Source organism: Cynocephalus volans, chromosome 1 (genome assembly GCF_027409185.1).
Source record: "Cynocephalus volans isolate mCynVol1 chromosome 1, mCynVol1.pri, whole genome shotgun sequence".
Classification (NCBI taxonomy): Eukaryota; Metazoa; Chordata; class Mammalia; order Dermoptera; family Cynocephalidae; genus Cynocephalus; species Cynocephalus volans.
In genome coordinates, this window is record NC_084460.1 from 160391351 (window position 1) to 160414418 (window position 23068).

Below are 23068 nucleotides of genomic sequence, written 5' to 3' on the forward strand. Positions count from 1 at the left end.
TTTAAAGTATAGTTCTTCATATTTCTGAACATTGTCATAAGTCATTCGAGATAGGTTTATGAAATGACAGACTTCCCCAGAATAAAATACAATGTGTCAAGTAGCTATTCTTTAGTTCCAATCCAATGGGAATTTAAGAAATCATTTCAAACAAGAATAAAAAATGGAAATAACTCTTGAAATGCCTTGTAGGTGACAGATACATTTCAATACTCTGTGTACATCACATTTTAAAATCAGCATTCTTTTTTCTTTGTTGAAAAGTTTTAAAATATATTAGAAACTATTAACATATTGTTTCTGTTCTGGAACTTGTAAAATAACATAAATCAAATGGTCATGGTAAATCAGCATAATTTCTATATATAAAGATCTATAAATTAAATATAATTTTTCTTGTTCATTTGAGAAGTCATTATCTTACAATGGCAATTGCTGTCAATGCTAAAATGACCTGAATTTTTAGATACCTAATGTCATCCTTTTTAATGACAATAGTCTTTCTCTTTTTACATTTGTTGTAAAAATCATGATGCTTAGAATCTTAAAATAACTTCTAAATAAGGTTGCACAGTTTTTTAGCCATCAAGCATTCCAGAAAAAGGTCAGATCATTATAAATCTTTCCATTTCATATATTTTATTATATATAATCTATAATATTATATATAATTTTTATTTAAATCTTTCCATTTATTTTTGATACTCACATATATAATACAATGCTTTCAAATAAATGAGTCAGTCTCTGGATTTGAAACCTAGTTCACAGATACTGAGAGGAAATCTGACAGTAGTTGTGTAGCCTACTATCAGCTCTTTGTCTTTTCTTGTGTCATCTCATTCTTTCCCATTCTCTTTTTAATTTTGGAATGTTATCCAATAGACACATAAAATTATCATTAATAGAAATTCTTAACAAGTACAAGACAACAAGGCTTAAAAATTACAACATATTCCTCAATTTTCCAACAACATCAATTGCAAGAAACCATGATTGATTTAATAACTGTGTTTCAAGGAAAAGAAAATGTGGTGTGTTTCAATTAATTTTAAGCCATAACTATATTTCAAAAATATTGAAATGGGAAATAATATATATATGTCTCAGAAACTAGAAATACGTTAGCCAATACTTGCATACAGAACTCTTTTCACATATATGATTAATTTTATACTCAATTCATTCCTGCAACAGCTTTGATAAGCCAGTATTATTATCTCCATTTTATAGAAGAGGTGACTGAGTATCAGGGATATTAAATCACTAATCAAAAGGAGGTACTGCTCAGAAAAGGCAGATCAGAAATTCAGATTGGGAAACCAAAGTTCTATTTACTGTATTTGCTATCCCTGTTAAGAATATACTGGATGACTATAAAGTCTGAATGTTTCAACCAAACTCATAACTTTTTTTGTGAGTTTGGACCAATATACATCAAATGTCAACAATGTCAAACCAGTATATTAAGAAAACTTTTGAAACTAGGTGGATAATTTATAAAGTACTAAAAATATTGAATAAGTTATGATTAAAGTATCTCGTTCAATATACTAAGTTCATCAATTCATTCACCCATTTATGCATTCATCTATTCATTTACCTATGAAACAAATACCAAGATTTCTCTTATTTAAACATATTTATTGGTGGGTTAAACAAAACTTTAAAAGAGATGCAGAAAGATTATTGAATCAATGAATTTAAAAAGATTTTATCTTCCAAATGTTTATAAATAATTACCACTTAAATTTCTGCAAGTGCAAGCTGTTAACTTATTTCAGTTTTGCAAAGCCAAATGAAAGACGAGATATATTAAAACCAGAAACACTAAGGTTTCATGCCAAAGAACACAGCTCATCCCTCCCTTTCCCACTAAGAATGAGTATCTACCTGCAATAACTTGAACCATTCTATTTAATTTTGTTTAAATAGGCATGCAGATAATACGTATGCAACAGTTAAAAATACCCCTAAAAAGCTGAGACTCCATGTAACTTAAAATAAAAGTGCATAAAGCAATAAAACTTCTTAATTTAGTTTGTAACCTTTTACCTTATCTAATATGAAACATAACCAATAATAATTATTTTATACATGAGAAAAAGGAAAATATATTAACTTAAGGAAAGTCAGCCGTTTATAAAATTAATCATTCATATATTCTTTTATATAAAAAGTGTTACCTACTCATTGCTATGTAGCAAAAGTCATTACAAAATAGTTTATCAAGTAATTAAAAAAATTAAGAGCAACTTTTAGCAGCAGATAGTTCCTCAGGTAATATTTTAACATGGGTGAATAAATATATTTCATTCTATCAAATCCTACTATGCATGAATTATGAAGCATTGTACAAGGCCATGCTAAATGGATAGAAGGATGGCTACTTACCAACAGGGCGAGCTGTAGACATTACAATGGTGTGGTGAGAACATAAAAAAGAAATTAAAAAAAAGAAAGAAAAGAAAATTATCAGAATGCATGATGTGTAATGTTACACTTAAGTATGGACAATAGAGTGATTTCTAGTCTCATAATTCAAGTATGAACAGGATGTTTGAGTTTGATAAAACGGAAAGTTGTAACTATAATTCTAAGAAAATTATTATTTTGACTCTGAGGTTTGACTATAAACAATTTGAGAGATATTTTAGGTAAAGTCTTATCATCATTATTACTATAGTTATTATTTCAAAGTGTCACCCCAAAGTTAAAAACCTGATGAATATAACTATTCAAGTCACAGACTAGCAAATGTCATGTCAATAAAAGAAGGCCTCACTGTCTGATTTAAATAGCAATTGGATTTTAAGCATGGTTAGTCAGATCCATTACAAGGACTATAGAAAAGCCCCTGACGCTGCTTTTCAGTCAGTAATAAGTTAAGATCACATCACTTTTCATCCGTGGACAGGGTGGATGAAAATATAACAAATAGGTTGGAACATCCTTAGAGATTTCAACCCAGTAGCTCTCTAACTACTGCTAAGCTTTTTTCTTCTTTGGTAGAGGGCAGGATACAGTGACTGACAAGTTGATTCTTGTTCACACTGAGAATGGCTTTCAAACTGCTGCTTCAACAAATTATTATTTTTTTATTAGACCATAACTTTCAATCACTGAAATCAGTAGTAATAGGCTGTCCCTGTTAATAACGTGCAGAAATTTTAAAAGATACACATGGGCTTAATAATACTTCCTTTTAAAAGAATAATGCCAAGTCGGTTTATGCAGTAGACCATCGTATATAAAAGCAATGGACAAATATTACAAAACATTATCCAAATGAAAAAGAAATATATTTAGTAGCATTTGAACTTCAATCAAATCTTACATTCAAAACATAATTTTTTTCAACTAGTGTTTTACCCATGTCCCAGTGGATATAGTTCTAATGCATGTGTAATGTGACTCTAGACTGTATGGATAGTTTTGTGTTGCTGATGGCTCTTTGGCACGGTGAGATAGATACAGCCATTGAAAAAATATTTATATTTATCCATTCACTCAACGAATGTCTCATAATACTAGCTTTGTGCAATCTCTTAAAATAATACTACAGTTGCTTCTATATGAGAGTCATGGACTTATAATATTATTCACAATTAAAAGGGAAAAGATTAAGGAAACAGAAAGAAAAATAAGACAATATAAACAGCAGTACAAACATTCTAGCTTAGTGAAACTCCATTGTGTCCTACAATATATGGTAGATTTGCTATAGCAAGAGGAAAAGAGAAGTAATTTGTCCAATTTCTTTCTTTTCACTGGGACAGGATAGAAGAACTACAACCAGGAATGAGACAACAACCTAACATCATAAAGCTGTGCCTTATTCTAACTGATGAGATTTCTCTTAATTTTGCCAATGTCCAGTAGAAAACAAACTTTGTCTTTCATGTTTGAATTTGTGCTTTTCAGCTGTCACCGCAAGCTGAATTTCAAACAAAATGTTTCCTTAAGTAAAAAAAAAGTATTTTGAGTCTATGATATTAAAGAGAGGATGAGAAGAAACCATGGTGAGAAATCATGTTTTAAATAAATAAAATAAATTTCTCTTTCACTTTCGAATAATTCCCCCAAATTTAAGGCTTCATTGCCCTAAATGCAAGACAGTTTTTGCAAAGAGATTATTTATGCAAAGCCAATTAAACAATTGAAAATTGGGGAAAAAATTGTGTTTACAAATATGCAGATCATGTTGTTTAAGTCATTTTTGAGACATTTAAAAAAATTCTATTAGATAATGAATTATTTATTAGAATATAAATGCTAGGAGATTTGTTGCTGACTAGCATTATTTCCTTCTAATTTTACATTTGCCATGTTAGCAAAGGGAGCTACTTGTTCTAAAGTTTCATTTTATAGTCTATTTTTGACCATATTTTTGAAATGGAAAACAATTGAGTAGATCTGTTGCAGATTTCAACTCTAAAACTCCTCTACCTTTTCCCCAATTGGCTAAAGTGAACATCATGATAAAATTTTAGCAGAAACATCACAATAAATTTCTGTCTTTGTTACATGGCAACATTTCATCCTGAAAAAAGCCAGCAGGAGGATGTTTTCAAAATCAGCAAATTAAACTAAACTGTGTCCCTGCATTAAATGAATGAAAATAGACACGGCCTCTTGGGTCAGTTGACCTCTCTCTAATAAAACAATCCAGAGAAAGGCTGCACATTTCATTTATGTGTATAAAAAAATGAGAACAGGAAAAAAATTCATAGATAATGTCTTTTTCTTTTTTCCTGTTAACCTCTTAGCATGAGAAATCCCAACTGCTTTTTCTAATGCTGAAAAATATTTTAAGAAATATTTTAGTCCACATTACATTGAATTGTGAAGATTTTTTTCTTTAACTGTGTTTTTGAAGTTTCACTCTTAGACAAGTGATAAATACATACCACACAGAATAAACACTCTAATCCATTTACAGAATACAGATTAGGGGACAGACCATTTAAGGTTTGCTGATTAAAAAAAAAAAAAATCCTATTTGAAAACAAACAATGCTTTCTATTAGTTTTGCAAGTTAGCTTCCAACATCCATGCACGAGGAACAGGTTTTGTTAAATGAAATGTTAAACCTGAAACTTTCAACAAATTATGAAAACAATTAACCGGGAAAGATCTTAAAGCAAACAGAAGACTTCAAGTCTCATTCATCCAAGCATTCAAGTATAAAAGGAAACCTGCTGTTTCTACTAACAAACAACTGCTCAAATTTTCTCACCATTTGTTTGGTCAGCAAATATTTTTTGAATGGAACATTTCTCGCTTGGTTGTTTATTTTTTTCCATTCACTTCAGGAAAAAAAAACAAAACACAAACTTAGGGGATAATTTGGTCAAGTGTTTTGTTTTTGCAAAGGGCTGCCTAGTTAAAAACAAACATATATAAAATCACCTACAGAAAGAGTAGGTTAAAGTGAATAAAGTATCCATTGGCTTATACAGGTTATCAGATTTTGATCATATATAATCAGTATATATATTCAATTCATATATGATCATAGCATGTTATGACCTGTTAACTAATGAGAAGTAAAAATGTTTTAAAACAACTACCTTGTCAATTTTGTCTAAATTTGTTTTATACCTAAGTTCACATAGAATGGAGTAGAAAAGTAATGGATTAGGTAGAATAGAAATGGAGCAATTGAGAAGGATGGAAAGCACCAATATTTTTCCAGGTATCCAGAATGCTTGTCTCCTAATAGTTACCTGGAGGCAAATGAGTTTTGTACTGTTTCAAGCCCAAATCAGATCAGGCAAAAATCATTGTTCTTACCAGATGGAGGACCAACCTGAGAATCCCTGACACATTTCTTGCAACTCCAAACTCCTTCAAATCCTCCTCCTATTCTTGTGAAACTTTCCAGGAATGAAGTTATACAAGGGTAAGAGGTATAACTAACTAAGGTGAGAGGTAACTGAGACTTGGATGAAATCATGCGGCGAACCTCCTTATCATGAGAGATGAGAAGCAGAGGCAGAGGTAGTAGTGGAAGAAAGGTCAAAAGACTGAGCAGGGGCTTAGCTTGCCTATCTCTGAAGTCCCGTTAGTGTAAATGATAACACAGTCAATTTCTATTTGGCAAGAGTAAATGTGGCTGTACACATGGTTCTACTCGGTACCGTGGACTGTATAAATTACCTCCTGTGATCAACATGTTCCACCAGGAAGACAGTTAATTCATTCTGGTGCACTGTGGGGTCAAATAATGCTTTCTTTCACTTAATAAGCAATTCCAGTGCATCTATAAATGAACATTATTCTATGACTGAGAAAGTGCATGACACCCAGAAAGTGAAAGTTATTACAAGAGTGGCACTGACTGTTTCAATTATTTAAGGCCAATGAACTTCACAAATCACTCTCTAAATCAGATTGTTTCAATGCCATTGCTCCTCTGTATCCATTTTTCACCTTTGGAAATATTGGGAGTTTTTTTCCAGATTGCTTTTTTGAATGCTGAAATAAAAAAGAATTTCAAAACAGTACTCTACTAGTGTAAAGTGACAAACTAGTGAACAAAGATCATTAGAGTACCTTTGAAACTGATGGCATTTAAAAGCAGGAAATGCTTGAAAGAAAGGGAAATGTAAAAGACTAACAAATCTTTTCTATTTTTAACATTTACTTTTGAGCCATATAAACTATTTACTTTAAACCGTATAAGCTGTTGTTTACTAAATAGAAATTAATCTTTTAAAATAATCATCACTTAAAATCCAAAACTGGGAGTAATTTATTTCAATTAATATTAGAGAGCACAAAAATATTTAGGCATTTTAATATAATAAAACAATGTATTATTTTGATTGTGAGTTCACTTACCAATTTAACCAAATACTAGTCTCCTGGTTCAATTATGCTTGACATCTTAAGTCCCTTACCTCGGACTGTGAGGGTAGCAGAGGCTTCCACTTTTCCAACCCGATTCTCAGCAATACACATATAGGTGCCTTCATCTGTACTCATGGCCTTTTTAAGTCTCAGAGTGTAATCATCTTTGATGTCATACCTGTGTAAAATATGAACTGGCTTTATTAAATAGTATTAGTTATAGGAGTAATAACACTAAGTACTCATCTTTATTTTCTCTTTTTATACTGTATTTTACCTAAAAGAAAACATACATACACACACACATACATACAATGTTCAGTCATAAAGTACAATTACTTAGATTAAAGGCATTGCTAATAAGATCATTAATTCCATATCTGAGGTCTTGCTGCTTGATTATCAGTTACTTATATTTTATATATGCATACAAGTCCTGCCATTTCAAAACTACCAAAGGCATTATTGACACTTTCACCTTTTTTGGTGCTCTTAACTAGCAAGAAAAAAATATATACACTTCAATTTTTGATAAGTTATATTCTATTATCTTTTAAGTCACACTATGTTCAGTAATGTGACTATTTTTTAGGCATCTTGGATATAAGCGAGGTAAAATATATTTAAAAAGAAAATATTTCTCTTATTTATTGGCAAATTGACAAAATAGACATTAGTTAAAAGAACTAAAAGGGGTAATGCCTTTTTAAATTAACAATATTAACTCTTGAAACATCAATATGCGTTACAGTGATTTTTGGAAATGCACATCCTCAACTCTTTCACGCACATTTATCGTCTCACTTCCAGTTTTTTTTTTCCTTTTTTTTAATTGAAAGATAATTTATTATACCTCTTTGTAGGGTACAAAGTTGACTATCAATAGTTATGTACAATGTGTGATGGTCAAGTCAGGATAGTTAGCTTATTCATCATTACAATACATAATCACTCTTTGTGTCCGTTAACCAATTTCTCATTTCTCATTCCTCCCCTCCTCCTCCCATCCCCTTTTCCACCTCTAGTAACCACAGTTCTGTTCTCTCCTTCTAAAGGTTCTATGTTTTCTATCTCTCTTTCTTTATTGTTTATTTGTGTATTTATGAATTCAGCTCCCACTTATGAGTGAAGATGCGGTATTTCTCTTTCTGCACCTGGGTTGTTCCACTTAGCATAATTTTCTCTAGGCTTATCCAGGTTGCTGCAAATGGCAGATTTTCAACTTTTTTTTTTTTTATGTCAGAGTAGTATTCCATTGTGTATGTATGCCATATTTTCCTTACCCAGCCACCCATCAATTGGCATTTAGATTGGTTCCATAGCCTGGCTATTGTAAGTACAGCTGCGATTAACATGGGAGTGCAGGTATCCCTTTGACATGATGATTTCCATTCCTTTGGATATATACCCAGTAGTGGGATTGGTGGATCATATGGCAGACTAATAGACTAGCTCAGAAAAAATTCTATAATTTTAATATGAACATTTTGGGGTACTTTCATAAGGATATATTCTTAGTAGAGTCTAAGAAATTATAGTTACACAAACAAAATAATGAAGCTATTACTTTTTAATTCTGTTCATGTATGATCTTTCCTCGTGATTTTCACTAATGGTTTTTATTTCAAACACACATTTTTGCAAGAGCTTCTGATTGAGCACGGTGTCTCTCTTCTCATATATACCACAGTTAGATCCATGTTTCCAAAATATTATTTTAATTGGTTCTGTCTACCCAAAACTAGCTGTGACTTTCTATTGTTTTCAGGAGAAAACCAAAATTTTAGGCTTGCATTTAAGACTACCATAATCAGATGTCTTCCACTTCTAGCTTTAGCTAAAAGAATAATACATCTTAACTTTATTAGAGGCTAAGACATGGACTAATAAGAGTTCTGTTTTAGAGACCTTGGCATGACAAAAAGCAATGTCTATATACCATCATCAGGCCAACTAAACTAAACCACCCATGCTCCTCTAGGCTTTAATTATGGTAGTTACTTCTCTGTCTGAATATTTTGCCTTAAATTTCTGCCTTAAATATTAAATATTGCCTTAAATATTTACTATGCCGTAAGTTGTTAGGAAAAACTTATGCATTACTCTTTTTTGAATCCTTCCATTATTCTACCAGAAAAATATTGCCCCCTCCTTCAAACTTATTGCTACAGCAGTAATTCTGCAGTTACTTACATTTTGTATTGTTTTCTGTTTTGATAAAGGTAGAGATCCTGTCTGCTTCACTCATTGCTATAGCCACACTCCCAAACTCAGAACTTTGATCATCCAAATAGCATAAACAAGTAGTTAAGGGCACAGACTGTAGAGTAAAATGGCTATAATTTTAATCATGGACTGTACCTCTTTCTATGCTCGTCAGGGTGGACAAGATACTTAAATTCTCTGGGTCTCAATTCCTCATTTGCAAAATGGTGCTAATAATAATAATATCTATTTCATGGAGTGGGTGTGGACTTTTAAATGAAGTGTTGCATATAAAATACTTAGGTGAGAATCACAATACACGTTAGCTATTTTTATTACACCTACTAGGAACTCAAGAAATACTGGTTGAATACATGATGAATGTCTTATTTCTCGTTTGTATAAAGTCTAACCAAATGTGAAAGACTTCAAGGCTGCAAATTTACCATATTTACCTATTAGGGCTTTCTTATGGGCTATATTTACGGTTTAGGGCAAATACTAAGTTAAGATGCATAAAAGAGTGACAATACAGGGAAACATTCTCTGCTTCACTTTGTTAATAAAAACATGTGAGAAGTAATGATTTTGATAGTGGTTTCAGAAAAGTTGCTGGTGATGTATTTAATGTCTAACAAAAATGATCTTGCCTACAATTAGTCTATGACATGACATGCTTAGCTCTAAGATATAAACATTAAATAAAAAGAATATATTTTGAAGACATTTTTAATTCATCTCAAACAAATTCAGTTTGGGCTACAGTTTTGCCATTGGTTCTTGTATGACTTCTGGGAAGTCTCTTCAATGTCCTATAACTAAGTTTTCTCAAGAGCTCAAAGAGGAATATAAACTTCATGGTTTATAGGGTCTTTTCTGGATCAAAACACATGTGAAACTGTGATTTCAGGTGAACAAGACACTTGGCATTAGACATCATTTCTGCTTTGTCACTGAGAAAAAAGAATTGTATATTGCCTCACAGTAAAAAATAAATAAATAAAGGTTGCATACATTGTTCATGGCATCCTCAAAACAACACTTACATTAGGAATTGTTATTTTATTCATGAAGAAATTGACACTTGGGCAAGTGAAATGACTTGCTCAAAGTCGTTTTACTACTAAAGAGAAAAACGAGAGTCCAAAGCTTGACTCTCAGCATGTCATTTTTCCTTTTCTATGTGTACCTCTTTCCTGAAGAGAAATGCTTATTTAATTTGTAAATGCTAACTTAAGGCATGTAGGACACATTAGCTACATAATTTGAATAGAAATATAATTGCACATTCAGCAAACATTTACTTATACCTTCTGACAAAATTTTACTTCACATTAGAGAAATTCATTATATAAGTAACAGCACAGAGGATAAATACTATGTGAAAGATATTTATATTTTGCTTTAGTGCAAAAAAGTGTTTATTTTAAAATTACAGAATACATAATATTTGAACCTAAGATCAGTCCAAAATCTGACTTCCTGAGATTTTTCATTTTTTTTAAGGATAGGAATAAGAACACTGTATCTTATCATTCTTTTTTGAAGCTGGCTTTTGTTTACTTTTTGATTTTTAATCAAGGGCACTCTCATCAGAGATACAAGCAATTGTGAATTTTATTCTATGACTGCAATTTTTTTCCCCACAGGAAACATTAAATAATATTACTGGGGAGGAATAGAATGAATTAATCTTAGCTACTAATAAGAGACTACCTTTTGAAGATACTAAGTCATTACAAGCAAACAGTAAATCTAATTTTTTTCCAACTATAGGACAGGTTTTCACATATAGGTTGTAAAACTATGGGCAAGATCAATGGTCTGGGGGTATGGAGATTCTTGAAGAAGTACTTACAGGTACAGAGAGTGCATGCACTCAGGTACTGAACCCATTCCCAGTGAGGCGAGTATGCTTTGGAGTAGAAAAAAGTTTTGGGGGATGACTTTTAATGATCTTGCATATCATAATGCCTAGCATAGTTCAGAGTAAATAGTAAATGCTCATTTACCATCGTCTCATTTTAATTTCCCCTTGATTATCAATGAAATTGGATATTATAATGAAGATTTAATTATTTTATTCAAGAAATACTTATATCTCCTACGTGCCAGGCACTACATCCAAAGGCGGTAGTACATGATTTCATAGGATTTAGAGCCTAGTGAAATGATTCTCAGCTGGAAGGTATAATGTCTGTCTCCATATAAGGGCAGAGGAGAACTACCTCTGAGGCTTTCTCCAGCTGCTACACATTTCCCCAGCCCCAAGGTCTGATATGCACACATTTCTGAGGGCCATGTCCTGTCTTTCCCCAATTAAAAATAACTGCTACAATACACTAGTCTTGTTATGTCCCATCACACAGGGGTGTTGTCATTTAAAAACAAACAAAAACAAAAAAGATATCGAGTACTTTCAGATATTGGAATGCTCAGAATCTTTTAAATTCTCATTTCTCATGGATCTTTGCATGAAGAAAGACTGCAAACTTTAGCAGCATTATAGATTTATATCAAAATACTTTGAATGTATATAAACTATTTGACTCCTTAGAATAAAAGGAAACAAAAAAACTCATCTTCTGCAACCATCCATCAATATTTGAATCCTGTCCGCAACATGAATCCAACAGTCTTCCAGCCTATTCTTATAATGAGTGGCCTATTCCATCTTTGAACATCTCTGACTATGGGAAGATCTTCTATTTACAATAATACAAAATCTTTCTCCCCAAAGTTTCTTCTAATAGTACTACTCCTTGTGCCAAACAGAAAAGTACATTCTGTCTCCTGCAAAAGACAGCCTGTTGAATTTTGGGTTTCCTATGAGTTATCTCATCTCTAGGCCAACTATGCCAAATAACTGCAACCCATATACTATAACAGCAGTAATCTAAGGGTTTTAAGGATAATTAAAATCATCAATACAAATTCACTGACTGATGCATCTAAATCTGATTATGATTATATCACTCCACTATTTAATATTATCCAATAGCTTCTCATTCAGCCACTTAGAATAAACCCTATTAATTTATGGTCTTTAGATAATCTGGTCCTTGCCTATCTCTCCCACTTCATGTTCACCCTGTTCTAACCACACGGCTCTTCTTTTCGTGTTCAGCATAAGTAGCCAGTTGCCACTGTCTTTGAATTACTTCTGCAAATTCATGGAAAGTTTTTCCCTTACGTTTCCCACTGCTGCCCTTTTTCACTTTCAGGACAGCCCAAATGTCATTCCCTCAAAGATGTCATCCTTCCCAAGCAATGTAAAATAAATCTGTCCATCTCTGTCCACTTACTTTTAAAAATTACTTTACTTTGTTTTTATTTGTTATTTTCATATTTCTTTTGCAACTTTCAGTACTTTTTATTGTCTTAGAAGAACATATCTTTACCAAATTTTACATTTACTTGTTTGTTGTCTTCATCAGTATGCTGCATGAGAACCAGGTCTGGTTCTCTCTTGTTCCGAATTATATACCCCAAGCCTCACCAAACAGCACCTGAAATTTTGGAGGTGCTCCGTGAATGCTTATTGAATCAATGTTAATGCACCGACAAATGCTTGAAATTCCTCTCTAGTTCTTCCAAAGCATGGTTACTAGTGAAATAATCATATGCAGAACTGAAAGATTAGCTAATTTGAAATATAACACTCTATTATATCAAGAATCACAGTAATGCTGTTAGGTTTATACAACAGCAATTAACTCAGAAATGTAAGTTAAATTCATATCGACATAATACTGCAAATTCAAGAACTTGGAACATTTAATATGCAAATGTTACCAGCTATATAGAGACAGAGCTAAAATAAAGAAGTTAGCAAATCCTGAGCAGCAATCTACACATTTGGTTTGCACATTATCATTAATAAAATTTCCTCTATAAATTAGTAACATGAACAAATAATCTCTGTTCCCCCACCAAAATAAAAAAATAACTCTAGCAGAATGCTTAAAACAAATGTGATGACTAAGAGAGAACAAAGTAAGCTTTGTGTTTTGTTCTAGACTTTCAAATTTATTATTTCCTTACCTTGGCCATTAGAGTGGATTCAAGTCACATGTATTATGAAAATAAAATAATGAAAATTTAAAAATAAATGTGCATAGTTTTCTCAAATATACTCTTTAATTTATCCTCATAACAATTATGGTAGGCAAGGAGGAAAGTTATTATTTCTTCCACTTTAAAAATTAGGAAATCTAGGTATAAATAGTTCAACCTGACAGCAAACCATATAGTTTGTTCTTACACTTTTATAGAACACAGTATTACAGAAATTGGGATACAATATTCAGTTTCATTTCTTATTTCTTAATAAGGCATAAAAATTGGAAAAGTGAAGCACATGATTTTAAGTGGTTCATGGGTAAAAATAATAATTTCAAAGAATACTATTTAAGTCTAGAAAACCATAAAGAATATGAATGAGTGGACATAAAAATATTTTAAAAATCTAAAAATATCAATATCAACAGAGAACATTTGAAGCCTAAATAAAATACCTTTAGGATATGGGAAAGGAAAAAAAAGAACTCTATTTCATTATGCAATAATAAGAAAATATGTGGAAGTTGGTTATTCCCAAGAAAGTAACAAGTCATAAATTTTGAGACATAGCAAATAATTGAAAAATTATTGAGCCTAGTCTAATGTCCTAATTTTAGATGAGAAAACTAGTGCTTTGTTATCCAGAGTATTGAAATTAACTGATAGCAAAGGTTTAGACCATATTGGAATCTAGGTCTTTTGGCACGATCTTCATCAACTGTATTAGAAAGGTTATAGCTTTTGACAAAGAGGCAATATAAAGATTCAATTTTTAAAAAAATCATGATGTTTAAATCCATAAAGGGAAATGAAGGTAAGCAGGGGATATACTACCAAAATGGCAGATTCTCTTCCAAATTGTTCTTTAGTGGGTACCATGAATAAATGGCCAATATCACAGTTAAGCTTTTAATGGCTGAGTTGTTATTAGAATTCAGGCCTCATGGGGAAAAAATTCTCATGAGTATCTACTGCTTTCTCTACTGGGTCATGTTTTCCCTGAGACAATAATTTGCTTCCTAAAACTACATATTTCCAGAGGTCCAATAAATGCGGCCTTATTTCTTGCATTTCTTTCTGGATAAACTGTTACATGCCAAGTAGTAATCTCAATGATGCTTTATACCATTACATTGAATAATAGGGGAAATATTCACTTTTTCCTTGAAAGGAAATACTAACAGAGATATATAAAAAGTTATGAATAATAATTCCTTACATTTAAAGAGAACTTTACAGTGTAAACCAGGATTTAACATATGATTCCACAACAATGAAAAAACTTAGAGAAAATGCCTGTTTCCAAACACACTTTTACAGAAATGAATGCTAAGACTGTTATCTCAAGTTATAAAGGGACTGAGACCCTTTATAAGTACTTATTTTTTTCTAATAGAGAGTAACTTTCCCCTTCCATTTGATGTGTGTGTTTATTGCTCTGCATGTGTGTGGGCAAGTATGTATTTCTGTATCAGTGGCTTTGTATTTGGAGTTTTAAAAACTCCAGAAACTAACTTTACCAATATTTTTCTCAATAGTACTCTAAAACCAACCATAACCCTAGGAGGTTCATAAATGTTTTTATTGTTATACACATACTTTAACATTATTCTCTTATTAAACACTTAAAGGTACTTACATTTTGCTCTTAATTCCCTTTATCCTTCTTTAAACAGTCCAGAATAAATTTTAAATTATTAGAGCATACTTTGGGATAAAACAGCTACTTCATAATATGGTAAAGTAATATTACATATGACCAACATATAGGAGGTATTGTTGACTTTAATTAAAATCAAGAAAAAAAGAAACAGATAAAAAAAACGTTACTGATGAGGAAATTCTAGTAGAAATTGGGTGATTTTCATTGTGAAATCTGCCAGTCTTGGACTTATATAAAGGCAGTCATTGTTGCCAGGTTTGATTAATGACAGTTTTATAATCGTGTGCTGACAGTCCCTACCATAGAGATACCTTATTTTTTCTGATATGAAACACTGCTGAAAAATGCAACCCAATCAGATTTGGCCCCCGGACAACCTGTGCTATCATCACTGTACCGTGAATTGAGATTGATTGGTAACCAGCTGTGACAAAGTGGGAAAAGAGCCTTGTTTTTTTGTGGTTTTTTTTTTCCCAGAGGAAAAAAAAAGGAAAAGCAAACTGAATTGTGTCAAAACCATTACCATCTGTTCAGCTAAATAATAAACAAAACAAAGTACATTTATTTTAATGCTTAAAACAACAGTTTGTATGCAAAGTTCTGTTTGTGTGTGATCTTATATTTGATGAGGAATCTTAGAAGAGCTTCAAAAAAGAAATATTAGTATTCATTTTTTAAGAAGCAAAGTAATATACTCTAAAATCATTTCCAGATTAATAAAAGAATCTATTTCGTTTCTTCCTCATAAAGAAACCAGCTCTCATTCTTAGTGAGAAGATTTTGTAGAAATCTAAATTTACTTTTAAAATATTAAACAAGACTTGAAAACTGGCAAAATTTTATAACATAACCACATTTCATTCATTACTCATACTTTGCAATTCCCGATGCACATTCAGCCTTTGGGGTAGGAACTTCTTAGGATTTTCTGGCTTTAATGAATATAATTCAGATAATTTAGGGACTCCTAAGACTTTCATAATGGCTGTAGAATTTTGAAGGAAAAAAAAAAATGATGAAATATAAACTAAAATTTCTATAACAAACTGGAATTACACCGTGCTCTGTTTGAGTCTATGCATCTCATCACCTTGTTGGAATTACAGGAGGACCCTATAAAACCTCCCAAATAGCTGTTCTCATCTCAATAGCACCTTTGTTTTTCATGGGAGGAAATTATTTTCTCAACATTTTTAGTTTTTGAGATCACTACCGTTTCTTATTGTAAGATTTCTGGCTCCAATTCTAGAACAAGTGTTTTGAATTAGCGCTTAAAATTTTATTATGCATCTGCTTTATTAATCATTAAGTTGGTCAATAGTAGAACTATGAATTGATCCAGGAAACATTTAATGTCCATGCAAGCAAATGTTTCTTTCCTCTGGGGGAGGCTTGAGAAGTTTATTTTCAATTTACAAAATACCTCCACTCAACTTAAATAGCTGAAGCCCACCCTATACCTGTTAGACTCCTTCAGAAAATAAAGATCTGCATTAGTAGACATTCCATAGTCCTATAATTCAATAAGAATTTCACTATAGAGCTTTATATGGAACATCACAGAGACTTTGCTCTGCTTTCTACACAAGGATTTTTAGAATACAAATTGTTCATTAATCTTATGGAATCATTAATCAATATAAGACACACCCATCAACTAATCCATGCTACTGTACCATGTTATGGACATGGACATGTACCCATTTAGAACTTAGTGACAGTATTTTCCATTGCTTAAAAAAAAAATTCACTTTAATAATTCAAAACTTTTAGTCAAGGCACTCATCTATAAAACATAAACCTTTCTGGAGAAAGTTAAATGTTCTCCTCTTTCACTCTTGACAACTGAAAATAGGAAAAGTTGCTCAATTTTCCTAAAATAATCTCTCTGCTCACCATTTTTCAAACAAGACCCTTCCACAGACAGCACTTGAAACTTATTAAAACTCGCATAAGCACTTCTTGGCAACCTAAATCCCATATGATATTTTTGTACTCTTCAACATTTAAGGTGTATCCTAAAGGCAAGCTCTTAAATCACGTTTAAGGTCGGGGAATCCCAAAATGTACACAATAGGCCACTATTTTGCTGGCAAAGGGAGACTTAGTCATTTCCTTTATAGTCGATCCTAGGTCGTGCTCCCCTTTTTATCTACAATTATAATGCAGGCCAATGCTTACAGTTCAAAGTGAACTCACTTGGGGATCAGGTTGAAGCAATTTCTGAGCAGGGAACTTAAGAGAAGTACAGGGACAGATAAACTTTTTTAAAAAATGATGATTGCCCTGATATTCATTGGGGGGAAAAAAAGAAGAAGAAAAAAAGAAACAAAAATCCTGAGAGATTGGACTTATAGGGGATTGTAAGAGACAAGATGAACTTGCTGAAGTGAACTTACTGTTCTGTTCTGGAAACCTCTATGAAAAGCCAAAATGAAATTTGAAATATGATGGCACTCTTACCCTGTTTTATTAGCCAAAAAATACTTTAGCCTCTCTTGGATTTCCATAATTATTCCCTTGCTACCTTCATTCTCCCCCTTGTCAGCCTGACCCATCAATGTGAAACCCCTCTGCTAGTCTCCTTTAAGTACAGTTGAGAGAGCAAGGCATTTTCAAACTAAAAAGCTAAGCAAAAACAAACAAACAAAAATGTCTAAAAATACCCACAGTAGGATAGCAATAGTTGACTTATCAAAGTACAGATTTTAGCAAATTGGATAAATAGGCTGGAAAGTCCAGACTTGAATCACTGCCAGAGATCCAGGGTACTCACCACCTTGAAACTAGAGCCTCTCTCTGGAGCTTGGGCAATTAAACCAAGCTGCAGCTGGGTCCTTCCAGTGAGGTCCAGGCATCCTGCCCACCCTAACCAGAACTCCCTTCAAGTCTTAACCAGTGTAAGATTTGTCTGTCTTCTGGGTACCCCTGTCTCTCCCATCTTCCACTCCTATGACAGACATGGCAGACTCAAGGGATTAATCCTCTTGGAAAGTTTATGGATAACTGTAAAGTTCACAGCCTGTCATCCTTGGTCATCACCCAAGTTTCCATCTTCTTCTGTTGTTTTATTCTCTTGATTTTCACCTTCTCTGTGATGAGCTTCATCTCCTCTGATTGAAAGAACCTTTCATAAAATTTCTGTGGCCATTGCCACAAAATGTTTCACTGTGCTTTCTAAACTACCTGTTTCCTGATTTCCTTACCTTCTGTCTTTCTCAGATATTTATCCTCCATGCCTTAACAGAAATCTGGCTCTTTCCTGATGGTTTGCCCTCTGGTGTAAGGGTGAAGAAACGGGAAGGGAAGAGCACCCTCTCAGCCATTTCAATTACTCCGTATCTAACACAGAATAGTTACTCAATAAATATTTTTTGAATGAACTACTTATATTCTCTCATGGAAATAAAATAAAAAACTAAAATGAAGCAAAATCTGATTTTATTGACTCTCATGTCATCCAGTTTTCTAATGGAATTTTTAGAATTTCCTCCTCCTTAAGATGATAATTAATAGGATCTACTTCACAAGGCTGTTGTAAGAAGTAAATGAGTTAATACATTTAGAGTGTTGGGACCTGCACCTAGCATGTAGTAAACACCCAATAAATATCATCTGGTATTTTCCATAGCTGCCTATCACTTCATTCATAGTTCCACCTCCAGTGATATTATAGTCATCTCCCTTGGCCATTGTCTAATAGCAAGACCCTGGACCTTGTCCTCAACCGAAATGGCTCCACTTTTGAAATATGAAGTTTGAATGTCTGATCCTGACATAACCTCAGACGTACCCTACTTTCTTAATCGCTCACAAGCTCAACCTTGTCCTCCATTTCTCTTCATCAACTCCCTGTGTCATCATTACTTTCTCTGCCCTGCTTCGGTTCCATGGTCCGTAAGTTGCCTGCCAATATCCTCACTTACCTTGTTCCACTGCTTTCATGTTGCTCTAACCTGGCAAAGACCTAATTATGTATTAATATAATAGCTCACCATCTTCTTTATATACCTAGAGTAGACTAATGCATGCTTCAATTCACCCTTGACTGGCTCTCTAGAGAGCTCTGGAAGAAGTTCAAACTTCTGAACCCAGCCTCTATGTTCCTTCCTTGGTCTCTGGCAACCTTCTGACCTATCTTACACCATCATCTACCTTACACTCAAACCTTCCACTGCACCCCAGAATACTCAGGCTCTCTTGCCTCTCTGCATATGCTAGGTCATTACCTCTTAACCACTCTCCATACCTCCCTTTAGCCCAACTACCTCTGCTCATCCTGACAGAGGATTAATTTAATATCTATCTACACCTCTAGATTTTAAGCTCCATAAAACCACAGCCATGTCACTTTTATTCACAGTTGTATCCTCAGAGCTTAGTACAGTGGATTGAACCTAGAAGGCAGCCAAGACAAATTGCTAATGAGTGAATAAATGAAGGTCATGCACATGTAGGAAGAAGGATATATTCTCTCAGCAGCGTCAAACATAGCTCATAACAAAGTGCCAAATGTGTGCAATGGAGAGGCTGTGGACAACACAGAGCACATTTGGAGCATCAAATCACTTTATTTACAGGTCTCTGAACTTTGACTCTGAGTTTGTTCTAGTTATATCTTCTAATCATCATGTTTCACTTCAACTATTTTTTATGTGTCCAATCCTTTCCAATCACTGACTATTGCCACAATTAATACCATTTTCCACAAGGACCAGGAGCCACCACCTAACCTGTTATTCAAAGGAGATGTTAAATTAAAGAGAGGATCCTTGCTCACATCTGTCCTTGTTCTATGGTTTAACCTGGAAGCTTCATGTACACCTGTTAGCTACATAAAAAAATTCAAGTTTGACTCTCGGTGGAAATAAGAGTGAGGTCCAAAATTTTTTTAAAATGTACAATAAAAAATAAGTTTAAGATTAGAAGTATATGATAAAAATTATACACATATTTCATTACTGATAAATAATTCATTAATATCAAATATTAACATCGAAAGGATTTAACACTACAATTTTACAGTTTGAATTTCTTTTATCATTGACATGACGATCACTATTTCTTTTTGGCATTAGACTACAAATATCTGAAGATAGAGCACTGACTGAGTTATAAGAGTAACTCATAATTACATTACTGCAGTTCTCAAAACTGAAGAAAATAATATCACCCTATAGTCATTCTGGTTTTCACTAAATATAAAGCTCTTAAAAGTTTAGATATTTAAATATATATGTATATTTAATATATATACTTATAAAATTTTGCAAATATATATATTTAAAACTCTAAACTTTAAATATATATGTAACTTTTAAATATACATCTTGTAAAATATTGAAATATATAAAATATATATTATACAATATATAACTTTTTAATAATATATATAATTTGTCTATATATATATACAGTCATGTATATATGTGTGTGTGTGTGTGTATATATATATATAAAACTTGTAAAATCCTGTACTTCTTTCTTCCACATTCATATAAGATCAAATCTAAACCATTGTAGAAATATTAAAATTTGTCCTTTGGTTCATAACTATTAGAAAAAATATTTAATTATTTTCACTATTGTCCTTAATCAATATGCAACAATCCTTTTGACAACTTTTCTGCTAACCTATAATAGATTATTCAAATAATCTCCCTAAATTACTTTTAAATACTTAAAAAAGTATTGCATGTATTATTTACAATAAGTTTTTAACCAGAACATAAAAATTTATGGTAAAAAATATATCACAATTAAGGAGAGCATGTTAGAACAAAAAAGTTGTGGAGGCAGATTAAATTATACTTCCATTTAGAAATAATTATTTTAGGGCTGGCCCGTGGCTCACTCGGGAGAGTGTGGTGCTGATAACACCAAGGCCCTGGGCTCGGATCCCTATATAGGGATGGCCAGTTAGCTCACTGGCTGAGCGTGGTGCTGACAACACCAAGCCAAGCATTAAGATCCCCTCACTGGTCGTCTTTTAAAAAAATAAATAAATAAAATAAGAAATAATTATTTTACTGGCTTAAATTATTTCAGGACAATTTGGTCCTGCAATAGGACTAGAAATTGCCAGCAGTAGTGTGTTTGGCTACAAATTAACCTCATCTTTAAGTCCTTTTAGAAAAAGACTTTAAAGATTAAATCCACAGGAATCCAGAGAGCTCACAGCTCAGACCAGCAGTTATTGATAGTCTTTCTATCTGCTTTTCTATCTATTTTTCTTGCACTCTTCTGAGTCGAGAAGGAACTCCGTGCAACAGGGGTCGCAAGTTTGAGATAAAAGGATTTTTAAACGTGCCGTCTACTTAGTGGCCTTGCTGTCTTTCCTGGACAAATTTCGAGAAGTCTTCTCCATGAGTGTTCACACAGAGCATCAGCTGATCTACAGGAGGCTTCTGCATCATCAGAGAGATGTTCAGTCTGGGATGCGCCAAGGAAGATTCAAAAGATTGTCTCTTTTCTTCTGCCAACAGAAACTTCCTCCTGAAACGTGCTCATGGAATAATGTACAAATTCAACACAGCTTCGTAGGGACACTTCTGATTATTAAATGTGCCACATAAAACTGGTGGGTTGGTTGTTCTATTGCAATTGAAGGTTCGGACCCTTCTCTAATTAAGGTAGACTTAACTAGTTTCATCAATTCAGAAACTATTTAATGAGCAAGGAACACACAAAAAAGCCTTCCCTTAGATATTCTAGAAAATATGCAAAAAATATACATTCATCTGAAATCATTAGGGAACGAAAGGGCATTCTTGTGCTAAATGATGACATCATTATGTCAAATCCAATCATGGTATTGTTTGTCCATCTCACTTGCTGTAACCTTCATATCTAAGGCAATAAGAAAAGCCTATTATTTTTGAAATCTGTTTTATTGAATTATGTTCTATTATTTTTGCCCTAACATCAAAAGCAAAAAATAAAAAACACGTAAAATAACGTTTAATTGAGTAATGACCAGATTCATTTTTTCCACTAAATCAGGGTTTCTCAATCTCAGCAGTGTTGACAACTTGGGACAGACATTCTTTACTATGGGAGTTCTCCTGTGCATAGCAGGATGTTTAGCAGCATTCTTGGCCTCTATGTACTAGATGCCAGTGACAACCAATCTCCCAAATGTGCCAACCAAAAATAATCAAAAATGTCTCCAGACATTGCCAAATGTCCCTCAGGGAATGGGGGAAGCAGAATTGCCCCCAGCTGAGAACCACTGTACTAAATGTGTAACTTCCACTTCTGAGCGTCTGACACAGGGCTGGATATTTGGGATTAAAAATAAATACAGCAAAGGGAGGTGGGTAGATAAAAAAATAAATAATTACGATAATGATGACCTGAGCACTATTTTCTGTTACAAAGTTATATGGAAACACAAAAAACAAAAAAGTCAACAGCTGTTAAGTAAAACATGTAATAAAGGGTGTTCTGGGTCCAAAATGGGAATTGAGCACAAGCTTTTAATGTCAGAGACTTGAGGTTTGAATCTAGTTTTGCTACTCATCAGTCTCATGACCTTGGGCATATTTTTCACTGTCTCTCAGCTTCAGTTTCCTCTTCTGTTTACAGAGGGGATTCATACTTCAAGGCTGTTGGAAAGATTAATTATAAATTGTGTAACCATCTTGCACAAAACCAGTGGACCCTCAAAAAATTACAGTTTTGATTATTATTTTTTTTAAGTAAAAGTTCCATTAAAAATAAATTATTGCATGTAGTCACTGAAGAGTGGGCTCTGGAGCTGAGTCGCTTGGATTCAAATCTCTCTCTACCACTTAAATCTGACCTTCAGATTCTTCATTCATAAAACTGGGATGAGGAAACTGTGCATATTAAATGAGTTACTTATATGTAAAGCACCTATAAACATCAGGTATTACTCCCATAGTTAATAAATTTTAAAATGTTCATTTTTCATATTTTAATATCATGGAAATTTAAAACCATCTTACCGTAGATGGCATATCATGGTTGATTTGGTCATTTTTTCTCTCCTTAATTCAGGGAAAAAGTACTGTGGCTCTCTCAATCAGGATTCACTGACATAAGGTACTATTATACGATTTAAAGTGATTTGACTAAATAATAAATCATTTGACTTCTTTATTTATTAAGTACAACACTTTTCAACCAGGCACACAAGTTATAAACCTCAATATTACTTTTAACCTCTCTTTTCCTATGAACCCTGACATACAATCAATTTCCAATTGAAAAAAAAAAAGTTTTTCTTTGTATTACCACTTGCATTAATACCTGTTTGTA

The 23068-nt window shown here is 32.9% G+C and overlaps 1 protein-coding gene across 1 annotated transcript in view; it reads right to left on the reverse strand.

The window, feature by feature from the left end:
• ROBO2 (roundabout guidance receptor 2) overlaps positions 1-23068 on the reverse strand; it is a 600911-nt gene that overhangs the window by 142818 nt on the left and 435025 nt on the right. The window contains exons 6-7 of the mRNA XM_063077978.1: positions 6906-7033; positions 2395-2406 (exon numbers count right to left, since the gene is read on the reverse strand). Coding sequence (XP_062934048.1) covers positions 2395-2406; positions 6906-7033 — 140 coding nt within the window. The remainder of the gene's footprint in view (positions 1-2394; positions 2407-6905; positions 7034-23068) is intronic.